Genomic DNA, 15,688 nt, shown 5'->3' with positions numbered 1-15,688 from the left:
TAGTTGTAACCCCTATTTTCTTGATAAAGGTCCGGTTTTACCTGAAAAAGAAAAGAATCGGGTAAACTGCTTTTGTCGCCCGTTTCCGTAGTTCCTATTTTCTGCCCGTTCCATTCATCGAAAAAAAAGGTAAAATCAAAACGCGCTCTCTTGTCGAAATGAAAAACAAACCCCTATACCATCTCCCCGCTCATAGCACCGCCCCAAATCCCTAAACCCTCGCCGCCGGCGGTGGCGACGGCGACGATGTCGCGCTGGAAGGAGAACCTTTCGCCTGCGCCGCCCCACTTCGGCGGATGGTCCAACCCCTCCCCACTCCTCCCCTGCAAGCGCCCGCTGCAATCTCCATGTCCGCCGCCCCGCCGGGCGCTCGCCGAAGTCACCGGCAACGCCCTGCAGAAGCGCGTCTCCGGAGCCGGAGGCATGTGCGACGGGGAGGGGGTCGATTATGGGTACATGACTCCTCTCCCAAAGGTGCCCAAGTCTTGCGGGTTCCTTGTAGAGGACGACGACATGGACGAGGCGTTCTTGCTGGAGGTGGACGCCATCTGCGAGGAGCACTCGAGATCCATGGCAGGGAAGGATGAGGGTAGGAAGATGGATTCGACGGTCGAGCGAGAGCCAGTCGTTGTGGCGGAAGCAATCGACCCCGGACCAGAGTGCTTAACGGTATTACCTTTGGTCTCTTCTAATCTAAGTTGTTTCGGAGGGAATAGGGAGAGCCAAGGCATTGCGGAAGCCCTTGTTTTGAAGTAGGGAAATGTGTTTACTTTGGGAGGGAGATAATAAGTTGGGTAAAGGAAATGCTGACCCGTTTAGAGGATACCCATGGCCTGTTCTTGATGTGCAATTCTGACTGTTTTGGACTGCCTTGGCTGTAATTTAAGTAAGGCGTTCACTTCATTATTTTCTCTCTTGGATGGAATTTAGCTTGATGATGCATTCTGGAAGGAGGCGAACTCCGTTTTTGAGGAGTGTAATGCACAGACTGCTGCCAAGAGCCATGCTGAGGAGCTGAAGGAAATGGAGGAAGACGAAAGCTTGGTGCTCTCGTGTGGTGATGATTCGCTCCTGCCAGCTATTTCCATCGCAGATGACGGCGTTAAGGTATGATTATATCCAAGGGGCATGGATGTGTTTGGTTTCATTGATATGGGGAGGAAACTTTGAATAATTCTACGAAGTGCTGTTAGGTTGGGGAACACCAGGTTCCTTCAAATTGGGGAGTATGTGTAACTTCTTTCAAGTCATGTTTCTCCCTAGCTGAAACTAAGGATCTTAAGAAAAATAGTCGATTTTGTGAAATTAATCTGTGAAGCACCACAATGTTCATGTATGTTGCCCTGTGAGGCACTGACGCCTGATGGCGAGCTAGGCTGAGTATCTGGATGTACACCATGGGTAGCATATTATTTCTTTGATACTATTATGATTTGGATGAAGTTCCTAATGTTTCAACTTTAAGACATCGGCTTGATAGGTGGTAAGTTGGAAATAATCTTATCATGTTATTTTATTTTGAGAGGAATTCAGTTGGAGGACGCTTTCTGGGAAGTCAATGCCATCAGCAAGGAGCATAATGCCACGTCTTCTGCAAAGAACCAGGAGGCGATAAATGAGGTGGACCTGGAAGATGGCTCAGTAGCATTATGTGTTGATTTCCCTCCAGTAATTTCCATTGCGGAGGTGGGAGGAGAGGTATAAGCATAACTTTGTTTCTTAACTTTAGAAAAGGGAATGTTTTATAGTGGCATGACTCATGAGTTTTTTCTTTCTTGAACCTTCGAAGGAAAATTAGAAATTAAATCGAGTAGGTTTGGTTCACTAAACCAATTTATTTGCTTCCTCTTCTCTTGGAGATATTTAGGTTGTTGATGCATTCTTGGGGGAGGTCGACGCCATCTGCGAGGGGCAGGCTACCATGTCTGCTGCCAAGGACAAGGAGGAGCCTGGAGAGATGGGACTTGAAATGGAGGAAGATGACGGGTGTGCTCCAAGGAAGTACTATGAGTATTTACACTCCCTAAACGACAGACAGAGGGAGGCTGCATGTAGTGATGTAGCTGTTCCATTAATGATTGTGGCAGGTCCAGGAAGTGGAAAGGTACATTTTTTCTTAATTTTGACAAATTGCATATATGTTTCGTGTGTTTTGGATGTAATGCCTTAGCCCTTCATGCTTTGTATATTTGTAATGTGATAATCTTGCCACTAATTAATTTCCCAAGTTTGATATGCAAAAATTCAACCAAAGCCAATAACTTGTTGCTTGTTTCCATGGAGACCGATGAGACCAAGACCAACTAAACTTATCTAATGAGGATAGGTGTATCAGATGAATATATAATAAGTTCACTGTGTCTGTTCGATTTTTTCGATAACGTTATAGCCTGTATTTTGATATAGTTTTATATTGATTCCAAATGAAATCAGAACTAACATAGTCTGCACCATTACGGCAGAAATCCTACCTACAAAGTAAAATATATCCCATGGCTATTGTTTTTCCCGAACATACATCTAATTCTAAATGTGCACTGTTTGTATTAGAAGAAAATCCGCGCAAAGGTTCCATTTATTCCCAAATGAATAGTCTATATCCTGCCGAACAGCTTATCCCGCCGAACAGCTGTAGAAGAACCAAAAGCAATCTACTTCTCTCTCTCTCTCTCTCTCTCTCTCTCTCTCTCTCTCTCTCTCTCTCTCTCTCTCTCTCTCTCTTATTTGTATATTTACGTAATATCACGTCACAACCTTCTTCTAGTGTACTAATGTATTGTTCAAGAAACTGATAATAGTGCAACCCTTTGATTGACATTTTTAAAGCGATTTTTTTCTTTTATCTGCATGCAATTTCATAAGTTATGCTGTGATTTAAATGTAATAATGTGGAACTGTTTAACTGAGCTCCGTTGACTCTTATCTCATGATCATTTCCAGACTTTTTTCCATATTAACTTTTTTTTGTAACTGGCATGACTGAAGACTTCCACAATGGTGGGTAGGGTTCTTACATTGCTCAAAGAGGTAGGGTTCACTCTTTCATATGACCACTACAAAATTAGTGTGTAATGATATTTGAAGGTCACATAGTCACATTTCTCCTATTTATTGTATGACTAGGGAATTCCACCATCAAACATTCTTGCTATGACATTCACAACTGCTGCTGCCTCAGAAATGAGGGACAGGATAGCGGCAGTGGTCGGGAAGGCAGTTGCCAAGGAGATCATAATAAGCACATTTCACTCCTTCTGCTTGCAGCTTTGCAGGGCCCATGCTGAAAAGTATGTATTGTCTGTACTCTGTTGTGTCAGATAATGAACTACTCCCTCCATCCCGAAATGCATGGCATATAATTTAGTCAAAAGTCAATGCTTTCTAAGCTTGACCAAGTATATATGCAAATATATGAAATCCAATACCAGATCAATATTAGTAGTTCCACCATAAGATATATTTCAATAGAGTATTTATCCAGTATTGTAGTAGTTGATATTCCCTTCTAATATATTTGGTCAAACTTAGTAAACTTTAATTTTGGCTATACTTATATGCCATGTATTTAGGGATGGAGGGTGTATTAAGTAACTGAATGGGATACAGCATGTACAGAAAACACAGCTAAAATACATTGTACTCTATTTTACTTATGATGAACTTTTTCAACTGTAACAACTATCAACCAGATGTCAGAGATGCATTAAATTTCCTCTTACAATCATCTCTAAATGCAGTTTAATGTCTCGCAAAGTTCTTGATGGACAAGTATGTGCAATGCTATATCATAGTTGCTAGTGTGATATTTCTTGCTTTGTTTCATGTTCTTGGTACAATACACTTTCTCTTTCTTGCAGTTTATTAAGTGTGAGAATTGCTGTGAACTTTTAGATACTTGGTCTTGGCTTATTTGGTCATTCGTTTGGAAATTCAAAATTCCTTTGAAGGCTAGGCCGCACATCTGAATTCATAATATATGGCCATGGACAACAGAGGAGGGCCATTATTGAGGCGGAACGCCTATTGGAACATGCCAAGAGTGATGGTCTAGGAGATGCAGTTAAACAGGATGATGGAGACATAAAAAATTCTTTTAAAGACAAAGCTAAGAAGTGGCTCAAGTTTGTTACACAGGTGACTTCTCTTGATGATTCACCGCTAACATTTTTCAATTTCTGTTTCCTTTTATTTTGGCGCACTTGAAGCTCTGTGAAGGGATCGTCATCCGCTACAGCATCTTTCTCTGGAAAAATTATTGTAAAGCCGCGTGATAAGTTTGAGTCTACCCAAACTGTGGCCAGATTCTCTTTATATATCGGTTTGCTACTTGCCACCTTCTGCACAAATGCACAGTTCATAATGTTGAAGGAACTGCTTCAGCATGCTGTGCAGATATTTGTTCTGACAGCTTACAGGACCACACACAGTAGTGAACTACTCCTAATCTTGCTGAGACACAGGTGTAATTCTAGATAAAGTATATGAAGGTCTGCATATGGTAGAAAAAAAACTACAAAGGTTCTGTACGATACACTTAATATACATAACTAATTCTGAACGATCACTTCAGAACCAATCAATTAGGACACAATAACAAATGTCTTATTTTGACAATTATTAGAGCCCAGAAATGATGTGAAAACTCTTTGTATTGGACAGTAGCTATGATACTGGTTGGATATGCCTCACAAAAACCATAGGTATGACCACATGCTAAATTCTGGATCATATTTAGGTTCACTATGAATGGATATGTCTCACTTCACGTGCTGGAATGGTAGTTATGGGCTCATGGCTATGGATTTTGTTTGCCCAAGGCTATTGATGCACATAATTGTTAAGCTTACTATTAAAGCCTCTATCATATATTCATATTTGTACTAGATCGTAAGTGTGAGCATCTGAGCAAGGCAATGATCTGAAGAAATCTATCTGGAAAATACTTACATATAGCATGGGTTATTGTGTTACCAAGCAGATCTTTCTGTGTGATTGGATTTATAATTACTATTTACCAGACATTGCATCTTCCTTTACAGGCAAAATCTTCAGGAAAAAGTCCTGAAGAGTATGAAAAGAAGGGTGATTTGGCAGGGGTAAGCTATCCTCTGAGTATAAATTACTGTTGGTTCATTTTATTCTACAACCACATTGACCCATACTTCGTAATATATTGAGCAGGCTTCGATTCTTCGGCACTATAATGAAATACTAGTGTCTTGTAATGCTCTTGATTACCATGATTTTATTAACTCATCCATAACTCTTCTCACGAAGTTTCCTGAAGGTAGCTTCAGTTCTGATCTCACAGTATCACCTGCTTTGATGAGCTCTTGCTTAAGATATCTGTGTCCCTTGCCTATGCAGTATACAAAGAGTGCCAGGAGACATGGCAGGCAATAGTAGTTGATGAGTTTCAGGACGCCAGTGCTATGCAATATTTTCTTCTGAAGCTTCTAGCTTCCCACAATCATATAACTATTGTTGGTGATGAAGACCAGGTATGCAAATTTTGATCCGCATCCATCATCCAATTTTTTTTTAATAATATTTGGTTCCTAAATGTCCATTAGTGTTTCAGCTGCTATTCAATTACTCTTTTTTACATCTTTCGCTCTTGTGACAGTCCATCTTCAGTTTCAATGGTGCCGATGTTTCTGGCTTTGATTCATTCCGGAGAGACTTTCCAAATCACAAAGAGGTAATTGTGGTGTCTTTGTCGTCACTTTCTAACTGCCTTAGGTGCTATATTCTCTTCATGATATCTGTTAAGTAGCTTGTTGATGACTGTAGGTCAGGTTGAACAAGAACTACCGTTCTACACGGGCAATTGTCGAAGCAGCTACAGCTCTTATTCACAACAACACTAAACGAGGTCATCATAAACTTGCTGAGACAGACAACCCTTCTGGGAGTAAGGTATCTTTACTGATAGCCCAAGTCAACCGCTTTGCTTTATCTTCCATCCTGTCAGTTACTTACTGAATTAATATTTGCTTAGATCACTGTTAAGGAGTGCCATAGTGAAGATTCACAATGTGCATTTGTTATCGACAAAATAATTGAAACTACATCTAGTTCAGCTGAAGGCTGCAACTTTGGCAAAGTAGCAGTCTTATATCGACGACAGGTTGAGAAATCTTAAACCCTATGAATTGTTGAAAATCATAATATGGTCATTCTTGCAGTCTAACTTTTATACACAGATAACTGGGAAAGCGTTCCAAGTGTCGTTCCGCAACAGGAAAATACCCTTTAATGTTCATGGTGTTGCTTTCTACAGGAAAAAGGTAGTTTGACTTAGTTTAATCTTGAAACACAATGCAAAGTAACAATTTCTCATTATCTCCTGCTTTTCTTCTTTACTGTTAATATTATAGTCACTAGTTGTGTAGCATTTTGAAGCTTGGAAATTTCTTGTGGGTACCATGACCTATTGTTGCTTTTTCCATGGAAGGGACCAGCAGGGAAGGACACCTCTGAGAATATATGTTGTAATCATAATCTATTTTTAGATCTTGATGCTTTCATGCTGACAACATTATTTCGTTTTTATGTGCTTATATTATTATAGATTTATGAGTTTGGTTAACATCAGACATACCTATTGTATAGACTGTTCGAGATATCAGTTGTGAGATACTTCTTTGTCATTACCAAATTTCTCATAGCTTTGTCCACCTTATACTAAACGAATAACTATACTTGTTACTTTGTTAGGGCGCTCATAATTTATAACAAGTGAAAAACCCTCTACATTCTCTCAGTTGTTTCACTCCTTAAGTGCTTTACCACACAACTATTACAGGTTATCAAAGCTATTATGGCAATACTCAGGACCACATTACCTGGTTGTGATGATGGCCCATGGCGTCAGGCCTTCAAGACCCTTTTGCCTGGTGACAAGGAAGAGAAAAAGAAGGTTCAAGCGTTTACCTGACTCTTTTTTATGCGTGTATATCTTTTTGAAGTTTTTTTCATGTATTTGATAATTTGTTGCAATTTTAAATTGCAGATTATAGATCATGTCGAAAAGATTTCGCTGGCTAGAAAGTGTAGCTTTATATCAGCTGCTACTGATATCTTCAGTGCAAAGGTCTCGGGTACCTTCAAAAGGTTGTTATATCATTTCTCTTAACTTGCTGCTCTTAAATGCCATAAATTCACTGCAGGTCCTGTTATGGTTCGCGGACTATTATTTACATGCAGTTTGCAGCTTGTTCTAATTGAGTTGTGGAATGACTTATGTTTGCTGAAGTGCTTGACAGTAACCGTAAGACATGTGCATTACAAGGAGTCAAGGATCCAACTTGACCATTTTACATTTATATTTTATAAGAACTATTATCTTCAATTCACTCTTAAAGAAGATATCTTCCTTTGGAAGACAACCTTTTAATGAGAGAAATCATGTAGTATCAAGGTGATCCATTTCAGGATTTGCTAGCTTTATTACCCAGAGAGAAAAAACGTATAGCACCAACGTTGCATGTGCTTTGAGCTACACAACTGGCACTCATTTGTAGCAATAACAGTTCCATTTCCATTTTAGTCTTAGTTTTGGTACTTCAATTTGTCAGTGAATTTCTTTGTTGTTATTCCATGCTGATGAATCTACTAAAATGTTCCTTTATTCTGAGTGTCTCGTTTTGTTGGCTGCAGGGCCCAGATTACTCAAGGGCGTAAGGTTTTATCGACCTTGTATAGCCTATCAAAATTCGTTGAGAGGGTACGGAACAAATGTTTTACTCCCCATTTTGTAGTGTACATTTCTTCGTATCGAAGGACAATTCTCATTGTACAATATATCTACAATGTTCCACATCTTCAGAATCTTATGTGAAGGGAATAGCCGATGCATAAAAAAAATGAACATCTATGGAAAATTAACATGTGTAATCAACTTCCAGAACTTAGCTCTTTCGCCTGTGTATTTACAGGTAAAAGGATTATACCTTCTGCACATCACCCATAACATAGTAAAATCACATCATTAGCACAATGTTTGCTTTCTGTGTTGATAGTCAGCTGTTAACTACCATCTAGAATGAATAACTATTGGGAGCGATTCAGTAATGGTACATTTAACTTGTCTTGTAGTTAGTTCCTCAAGAGCTACATCCTTCTTTACTCTAAAACTGACTCCTAATGCAGCATTATGCTAAGCCTGATCTCCTCTGAAACATCAGCCATCTTGAACTTAATCATGATTATTAACCCCCAGATCATAAATTGATAAGAGGTAACAGATACTTCTTGGAAAAAAGAAAACAGAAGTCTATGTAACTGAATGTACTGTTTCGTGAAAGATACCTCTGTATGTGCTTTTATGCTCTGGCAATATTTTGGTCCTCTTCATAAAAGATACCTCTGTATGTGCTTTATACTCTGATAATCTTTTGATTCTTTTCATACATACATGTCAACAGTAGAAGAAAACATCACTCGTTAATCCTGCAACCCAGGCTTGCTGCTAACTAGTTGTCTTCATTTTTGTGGCTCAGGAGCAATCGGTTTCAGCTGTCATTTCTTCTGTGGGAAATATGCTACCTCAGGTCAGTTGACTTGTGCAATTGCATCCAATAGGATTTCTCTCTGCTTTTGTGTCCTGTCACTATTTTTACAAGGTTCTAAATAACTAGCTATAGTTGTGCTATACTGCTATACCTTTTAGGACCCCAAACACTAAGCGACAGGCCAATGTTCCACTATTCTAGCGACTAGCTCTATAGCTCCAAATAGCTCTGCTATTATTCATATTGCTTCATGGATAACTATGATATAATATGATGGCATATCAAGAGACTTCACCTTTCTCTTTTTCAATACTCCAGCATTTATATTTCGTAGTAAAAAAGTACGTGATATGATGACAACGGTGTCATGGTCATTCATCTCCACATGCATTTATATTTTTTCAGACTATAATTGGCCTTGTAAGACTTATCTCATATGCATATTCATTATTTAATATTCTGATAGTAGAATGCTATTGGCAATGGCTAGCGATAGTTTCCAATAGCCTTTTAGGGAATTGCCGCTAAACCATGAAACCAAAAATTTAAAACTCTGCTTTATTATATGGACGGTGCTGAGTGTCCCCTGGAGGATCGGTGGCAAAAATCCTCCACCTTCCTGATCGTTCGATTGGACGCTTATTGTCTGTGATTAAAAATCGGGACTACCCAGCTGTCGTGCACCTCTGTAACTGCACAGAAGAAGTCCCCATGACCGACCACATGCCCCTGCCCACCACCCAGCGCTGACCATCGTTGGCACAGCCAACGGAACTTCTTTGCAGTATCCGAACTCCTGCTAGTAGCATGCTGACCATCATTTGTAGCATCTGACTCTCAGCTGGTAGCGCCACAGGCGGCGACTAGAAGCAACACCGTGCCACCGTGGCAGCACCACACCACCACACTGCCAGCAGGTCCGCCGAGCCATGGCAGCGTCACACCACCATGCTGGCAGCAGGTCTGCCGTGTCATGACAGCACCGTGTCACCACGCTGGCAGCAGCGCCACCGTGCCATGGCAGCACCTCGCCTGCATGCTGGCAGTGCCGCCGTCGTTTCCACGTAGCAGCCGCCGCCTGTCCCCGCAGCAAAACGAGGCGCCAACTGAAGCACCTCCAGCTAGCCCTCTGCACCCTCAGATCGTTGTCGTCGCTGATTCCTGCATGAGAGCGAAATCGGAGGTGAGGAGATGAAAGCTACAGGAGGCGCCGTCGAGTGAGAGAGGAGCAAGACAACGCTTAGAAGGAGAGGAATGGCGGTGGCGCATTATTGTGCAGCACAGGCATGGTGGTCGGAGAGAGATGGCATGAGAACTTGGGGGAGAGAAAGCGGTCGGGGAGAGAATGACTGGAGGGGAGATGTCAAGAGGAGATAAGGTTCCAGGCGGTCCCCTTTACACCGCGTCGTTTTCTCATTAGCACGACCCGGAGGATCGATCCTCCGGGGGTATACACGCATTTTCCTTATTATATGGTCCGAGAGCAGTAGGCATAGAAAAGTTGCATTCGAAGCAACAGTGTTAATCCACATTGTTGTGAAATTTGTACATGCTGTTGTTGGTTCATGACTTCATGTGATCCTATCATCTTATGGAATCATGAACTGTATGCTCTCACCTGTTGATCATCTTGAGTTTTTCTGGTTTAGTGCACGTTTCATGGTACACAATAACAAGAGTTTACTGAGGACAATTGCAACCTCGTGATCCAAAGTTATTCATAGGAGGAAACAGCCAGCCGGAAAAGTGGCATGTGCTTGTCATTGTAGACTCTGACGTCATTTGTCATGTGTTGTTTGACACATGCTCTTTGATCAAATCATACTAGGTACCTGTTGCAAATTAATACCACCGTACAAAGATGTTAAATTCATCCATGATTTGGGCACACATTGATCTTTTAATATATATGTTCTTTTTTTACCAAACCTTGATGCAGCTTTGGTTTTCCCTAGACCCTAGTCCCCTACTGATCTTGAAATATCTTACATATTTCATTTCTTTAATGATAGTTTTTTTTTCATTTGTGGCAGCAATATCTCCTTGAAAAGCGTGCAGTTATTGATAATGATGGTGGTAAATTTTTAAATGAAGATAATGACATCAGATCTGTAAGTTCATACTCCTTGACTCTCTTAATGTTTTATGTGTTGATCATCCAGAGACTTAATTTTGTGTGCTGTGCACTGAGATGAAAATCAGTTTGAATCATTCTAGCTCTAGTATTAGCATATACAGATCACAAACTATGGAGATTGAGCTCTAAAAATAAACAAGAATAAAGAGATACAGTTCCTCATTAAGACAGGCTGAGAAAAAAGTAGTAAGAAAATTCATAAAGAAATTTTTGAGAACAATGTGTAGTAGCAAAAAATTCACGCAAATAAAGCTGCTATTTTATCCCTTGATCCTTGTCTTCCCTGTGGTGCACAGACATTTGCAAGCGCACATGGCACTACAAATGTATGAGTAATTGTCTTAGTTCGAAATTGCAAACACACATTAACGCATTAAGAGGGTATAGTAACCCGGTGCCAAATTGCTGCACCCGACCCAGGTGCTCTATAGTAAGTGATATTGACATTTACTGTATCAATTTTGCAGGTACTTCAGTTTTTAATGGATGATGTGTCTGACTTCTTGTCAACACATTTTTCTAGTTCAAGGGATGCAAGCCAGATTGAGGAGAAAGGCTGCGCTTCCACACTTAAAGCCTTTATTGATTATATTTCTTTGAGAGAAACAGAAAATTTTCGATCCCGAAAGGAGGAAAATAAGAACTCCATCACATTAACAACTATTCATCAGGTTGTTTCTCTCTCTCTAAATTGCAAGTAATTTTATCTTGTTGTGGCATCTGGTAGTTCTGTGATACTATTAATGTGACAATCTCCCCTTCTCTTTTGCAGTCAAAAGGTCTAGAGTGGGATGTTGTATTTATTGTTCAGGTATTTTTTCCAATCCTCAGAAAGTGGTTACATAAAACCAAAATTACATCTTTATATGCCATGTTAGTCACATGTATATGGTGAATACCATGGAAGTATTAAAATCATGGTAATATTTTAGGAACTTAACGGATTAAGGCATTCTATGCAAATGCATATTCTTAAGAAATGTAGAACTCGAAGTTTACTGGAAGTTTACCAGTTGAGGCTGTAATCCGAACATCTGATATCTGCACAATTTCTTAATATTCCACCAAGTTGTGGAGTGCTGGACACATGCCAAATCCTTTTCAATAATTGACTGATTTTCGTTCATGTATGGTCATGAGACATACCAACTGCCATCAATCATTACTTGAACTTTTTTGCTGGTTTTATCCCAAACGTGAGAAATAATGATGCCTATTTTGTGGAAAGGATATTGGCAAAGACCTTAGATATCAGGCTTGAGCATAATACTAAGAGCATTGTTTTTCTTGTGAAACTTCCCTCATCACATGTTTGTGTTTTCTTTAAGTCCACGGATGAGTCTAAATACTGCAACACAACAACAACAAAAACCTGTGACAACCAAAGAGTGAAGGGAGATAAAACAACGTACAAGAAAAGTAAATACTGTACATTGATATTTTGTTTCTTGTTTCTGATTAATTTATGCTAAAATTATTTATCAGTAACCTTATTAAGTTTGTCAAGTGGGCATTTTCATGCAAATCCTTGCATTTGTTCAGGCGAACGATTCAGAGATCCCGTTGCTTCATGAGTACAATCGCACTGTGAAAGAAGCTGGAAGCACGTTGGAGGTTTGTTGAATAATTATTATTTCTTCATGATATCTTCTTTTGTATGTCCCACCAACTTGGCTATAATTACAGGAGGAGAGGAGGCTATTTTATGTTGCAATGACACGAGCTCGGAAGAAATTGTACATCTTACATGTCACAGTTGACTCTTATCGGCAGGTAGCTGATGCCTATTTTTAGTCCTTATCTTCATAGCCATCTAAATTTTTCTGACTTGAACTATTGTTTCAGCTGCTTCCGCCTTCACGTTTCCTTAGAGAGATTCCAGTTCACCTTCTTGATATGCAGGTGAGCAATAATGTCAGACCATTTTCCTGAAGACCTATTTTTATCTCTGGCTGAAGTTAAATATTAGCTCCATTCCCTATTGTTCTACATTCAACCATGTAATCTTCTAGATCAGCATAGATTAAAGTTTCAATGGGTTTATACCATTTCAGGAAGCTTGGCCTGTCTTGCTCAGTTATTTCATAAGCATTCACATTGTATATAGCCTGTTATATCAGTGAGCATTCTTCTTGCAATTCCTTAACTTGTAGGGTGAGGGGGCTGCAACAAAAAAGCATGAACAGCCTTCTGGAGACATTTCATTTGATCATGCTGAAGGGGAAACATCAATTGAAAAGCCTAGGCCTATTCCAGAACAGAATGAAACTTCGCCTTATCCAGAACTGATGCAGACATGCCTTGCTAATGATTTCTTGAAGAGGTATATAACTGTATTTTGATTTGACATTTTTTGTTAAGTTTTTTTGTCGTTATTTCTAATGGTGAATGGTATGCTATTTTTTCTACTCCCTCCGTTCCATATTAGTTGTTGCCATATTTGTTGCTGCTTTGTACTGAATCAGCGACGACTAATATGGAACGGAGGGAGTGCTATTTAGCGAGCATATCAATCAATTTCTAACATACTTTGTGCGTAGTACTGCATTGTGCTTATATTTGGTCCTTAACTTCATTGAATTCATTCTTTTTACAGGTTCGAAATTGATGATAGAGCAGTAGTCTCTCATATATTCCATCAGTGGGCGAAGAAGCAGGCATTTCAAATTCCAAAGAGGCTGCTTGATAAGGTACTGAGTTCTGCGTAAGAAAGGTGTCACATCAGCGCATCGCATGTCAATTGTTGGCAAAAGTAATATTCCCTAGGAGCAATTTCATAATCTGCATAGATCTTGTTTATTCTGTTCAGAAGGAAGTAAAATTAGTTCTATTTTGGGAAGTAAGTGCTATCAACAGGTTGAATTGTTATACTGTCTTCCATTATGTCAGTTTTACTATTGAGAATTGGGACATGCTCATTCTGAACCTTTTTGTTGTCACTATCACCCTTTCAGATCAAATTTGTCATTGATGAACGTCTGCGAGGTAAAGGATACAAGCGCAAGGTGTCTTAAACATTAATTTTAGTTTTCATATTGGGTTCTTTCAATGATCACCTATATTAGTGCTACATAGCTAATCAATGACACACATTTGTTACTTCCCTTTGAGAGCTCTAAGCTTTTGCCCAAATAAATTGAGCTGCAAGTTCTTCTCCAGGATGTCTTGTGCAAGCTGAAGTCATTGTTAAGCGAAGATGAAGCGCTTGGTTATGCAGAATATGTGGGTGCAGTCAATGTTTGGTTTATTGGCTCTGTACCTTGTCCACATCAAACTCTTGTTTTCTTTGATAAATTTTTAATTAAATGTTGTTACTCAGGTTATCAAGTGGGAACAAATTCCTATCGACAAGCGAAGCCATCTGATGAGAGAGAGACAGGCAAGTTCCGGGGTCATCACAAATGACTTATATTTTCCTATTTTTACGAACAGGGCTTCGTGAATCACCTGTTGGTTCTCTTAACTTTCAGATGTTGCTAGCTGCTCTCTGCCCTTTAGAAGATGCTTACTTTTATGGTTTTCTTTCAGGAACATTTCCAAAAGCAGAGGATAGAGAATTCAATGGGTTCCTCAGAGCCTACACCTAAGCAGGTCAATCCGATATGCCTTTGGCTACTTCCTAGTTCATGAGAAAATGACATTGCCACATATTATTGTCACTCGTCAGTCTCCTGTTGCTTTCAACCATATCAATCTGAATGGGGGGATCCCTTTTGCAGATAGCTTACCTAAGGAATCTGGGGTGCACCATAACACCCATGTCTCGCCTCCATGCATCGAATCTTATTGAGAAGTATAAATCTCTGTGACCTGTTTAACACCTGACGAAGTGCCACAGGAAGGCTTGCAAAGTTCTTCTTTTCGGGTTGTTGTAGCCTTGGCTTTTTCATGTCTTTCTTTTTAGTTCTGTCGGGTTGTAAGGTTTGTCTCATTATTTCGACACTGTTATATGTTCGAGAAATCAAGTCGTGATGGGCCTAGTTTACGACACGATTCTTCGTGGCCCATGTGTACATACTGTATAGTTTATGATGTGAAGTATTGGAAATCGGTTATGCACCAGATACATTACAGTTACACATATACCTGTATCTAAATGATTGGACCTCGTGTGAATATTTTTTACCGAAAAGTAGCATATTGCTGTTTCATTGATAAAGGATAAAGTCAAATACAGATCACTTGAAGTATTAGCGTTTGGGGCCTGTGCATTATGCTGTTTGGCTCTACACGTGAGACTAAGCATGCTTTTCGTGTATGTCTCTGAGACCTGGATGACCTGAAGATTTATGGTGCTGGTGTGGATGACCTGAAGATGATTGTGCGGTCTGAGCTTGTTCCTAGAACTTTATTTCCGAGATAGCTGTGAGCGTTATGTTAATGGGATACTGTTTCCACTTCAAAAGAGATTATTGTAAAATCTCTTACCCTGATTCTGACATAGAATTGATAATTATCTGACGATAAAATGTAAATACAGTTTAGTGATCTGCATATGTTCACTATTGTTTCAGGTCAGAGTTAAAGAATTAGACTAAGTTGAACAATACAAGGATCTTAGAACACATTAAAATACTCTTTATTAATAATCATGAAAAAACCATTACATAAGAACTCTAAAGTGTACAATTGCAAATAAAATTGGTGTAATAGGCCAGACTAGACCTAATACCTAAGCTAAGAATTATAAGAGTCCACAAGACTCACAAGAAGTAAAAAACATTGAAAGAAGAATGATTTGCAATGCGAGAAATGAAAAAGAAAAGATTTCAGAGAAAAGTCAAATAAAGGACAAACTATGCAATGCGAGAGAAACATATTATCACCCAAGAAGAAGGAAAAAGATATGCAAATCTCAAACAAACCGATGGAAAAGAAAGGCGAGGAAAAAACAAACGAACAACTATGCAAGAAACGATGGTAAATTTTTTATATGTTTTTTTAAGAAGATGCAATACCTTTTTTTTGAAGATGCAACGAGGAAACGAAATCAACGCCTTTTTTTAAGAAGATGCAATACCTTTTTTTGAAGATG

The 15,688-nt window shown here is 39.4% G+C and overlaps 1 protein-coding gene across 1 annotated transcript; it reads left to right on the top strand.

Annotated features, from left to right (window-relative positions):
* Positions 1–246: 246 nt before the first annotated feature.
* LOC124706107 (ATP-dependent DNA helicase SRS2-like protein At4g25120) lies at positions 247–14,624 on the top strand. Its single transcript, XM_047237768.1, has 31 exons — positions 247–669; positions 931–1,107; positions 1,534–1,698; positions 1,868–2,104; positions 2,986–3,027; positions 3,124–3,287; positions 3,948–4,134; positions 5,040–5,096; positions 5,182–5,287; positions 5,368–5,501; positions 5,627–5,701; positions 5,794–5,919; positions 6,002–6,130; positions 6,207–6,290; positions 6,809–6,922; positions 7,016–7,116; positions 7,663–7,729; positions 8,505–8,555; positions 10,550–10,627; positions 11,121–11,324; positions 11,426–11,464; positions 12,196–12,267; positions 12,340–12,426; positions 12,499–12,555; positions 12,807–12,976; positions 13,250–13,343; positions 13,608–13,658; positions 13,813–13,875; positions 13,973–14,032; positions 14,182–14,244; positions 14,373–14,624. Exons 1-31 carry the CDS (start codon positions 247–249, stop codon positions 14,460–14,462), a joined length of 3,567 nt encoding a protein of 1,188 aa, XP_047093724.1. The 3' UTR covers positions 14,463–14,624.
* Positions 14,625–15,688: the final 1,064 nt, after the last annotated feature.

Source organism: Lolium rigidum, chromosome 4 (assembly GCF_022539505.1).
Source record: "Lolium rigidum isolate FL_2022 chromosome 4, APGP_CSIRO_Lrig_0.1, whole genome shotgun sequence".
Classification (NCBI taxonomy): domain Eukaryota; kingdom Viridiplantae; phylum Streptophyta; class Magnoliopsida; order Poales; family Poaceae; genus Lolium; species Lolium rigidum.
This window is presented reverse-complemented; position numbering and strand designations above follow the sequence as displayed.

Coding starts and splice junctions, on each gene's coding strand:
- LOC124706107 (XM_047237768.1), top strand. CDS start 247: ATGTCGCGCTGGAAGGAGAACCTTTCGCCTGCGCCGCCCCACTTCGGC. Junction 3,028..3,123: donor TTCTTACATTGCTCAAAGAG/GTAGGGTTCACT, acceptor TTGTATGACTAG/GGAATTCCACCATCAAACAT. Junction 12,427..12,498: donor CAGTTGACTCTTATCGGCAG/GTAGCTGATGCC, acceptor CTATTGTTTCAG/CTGCTTCCGCCTTCACGTTT.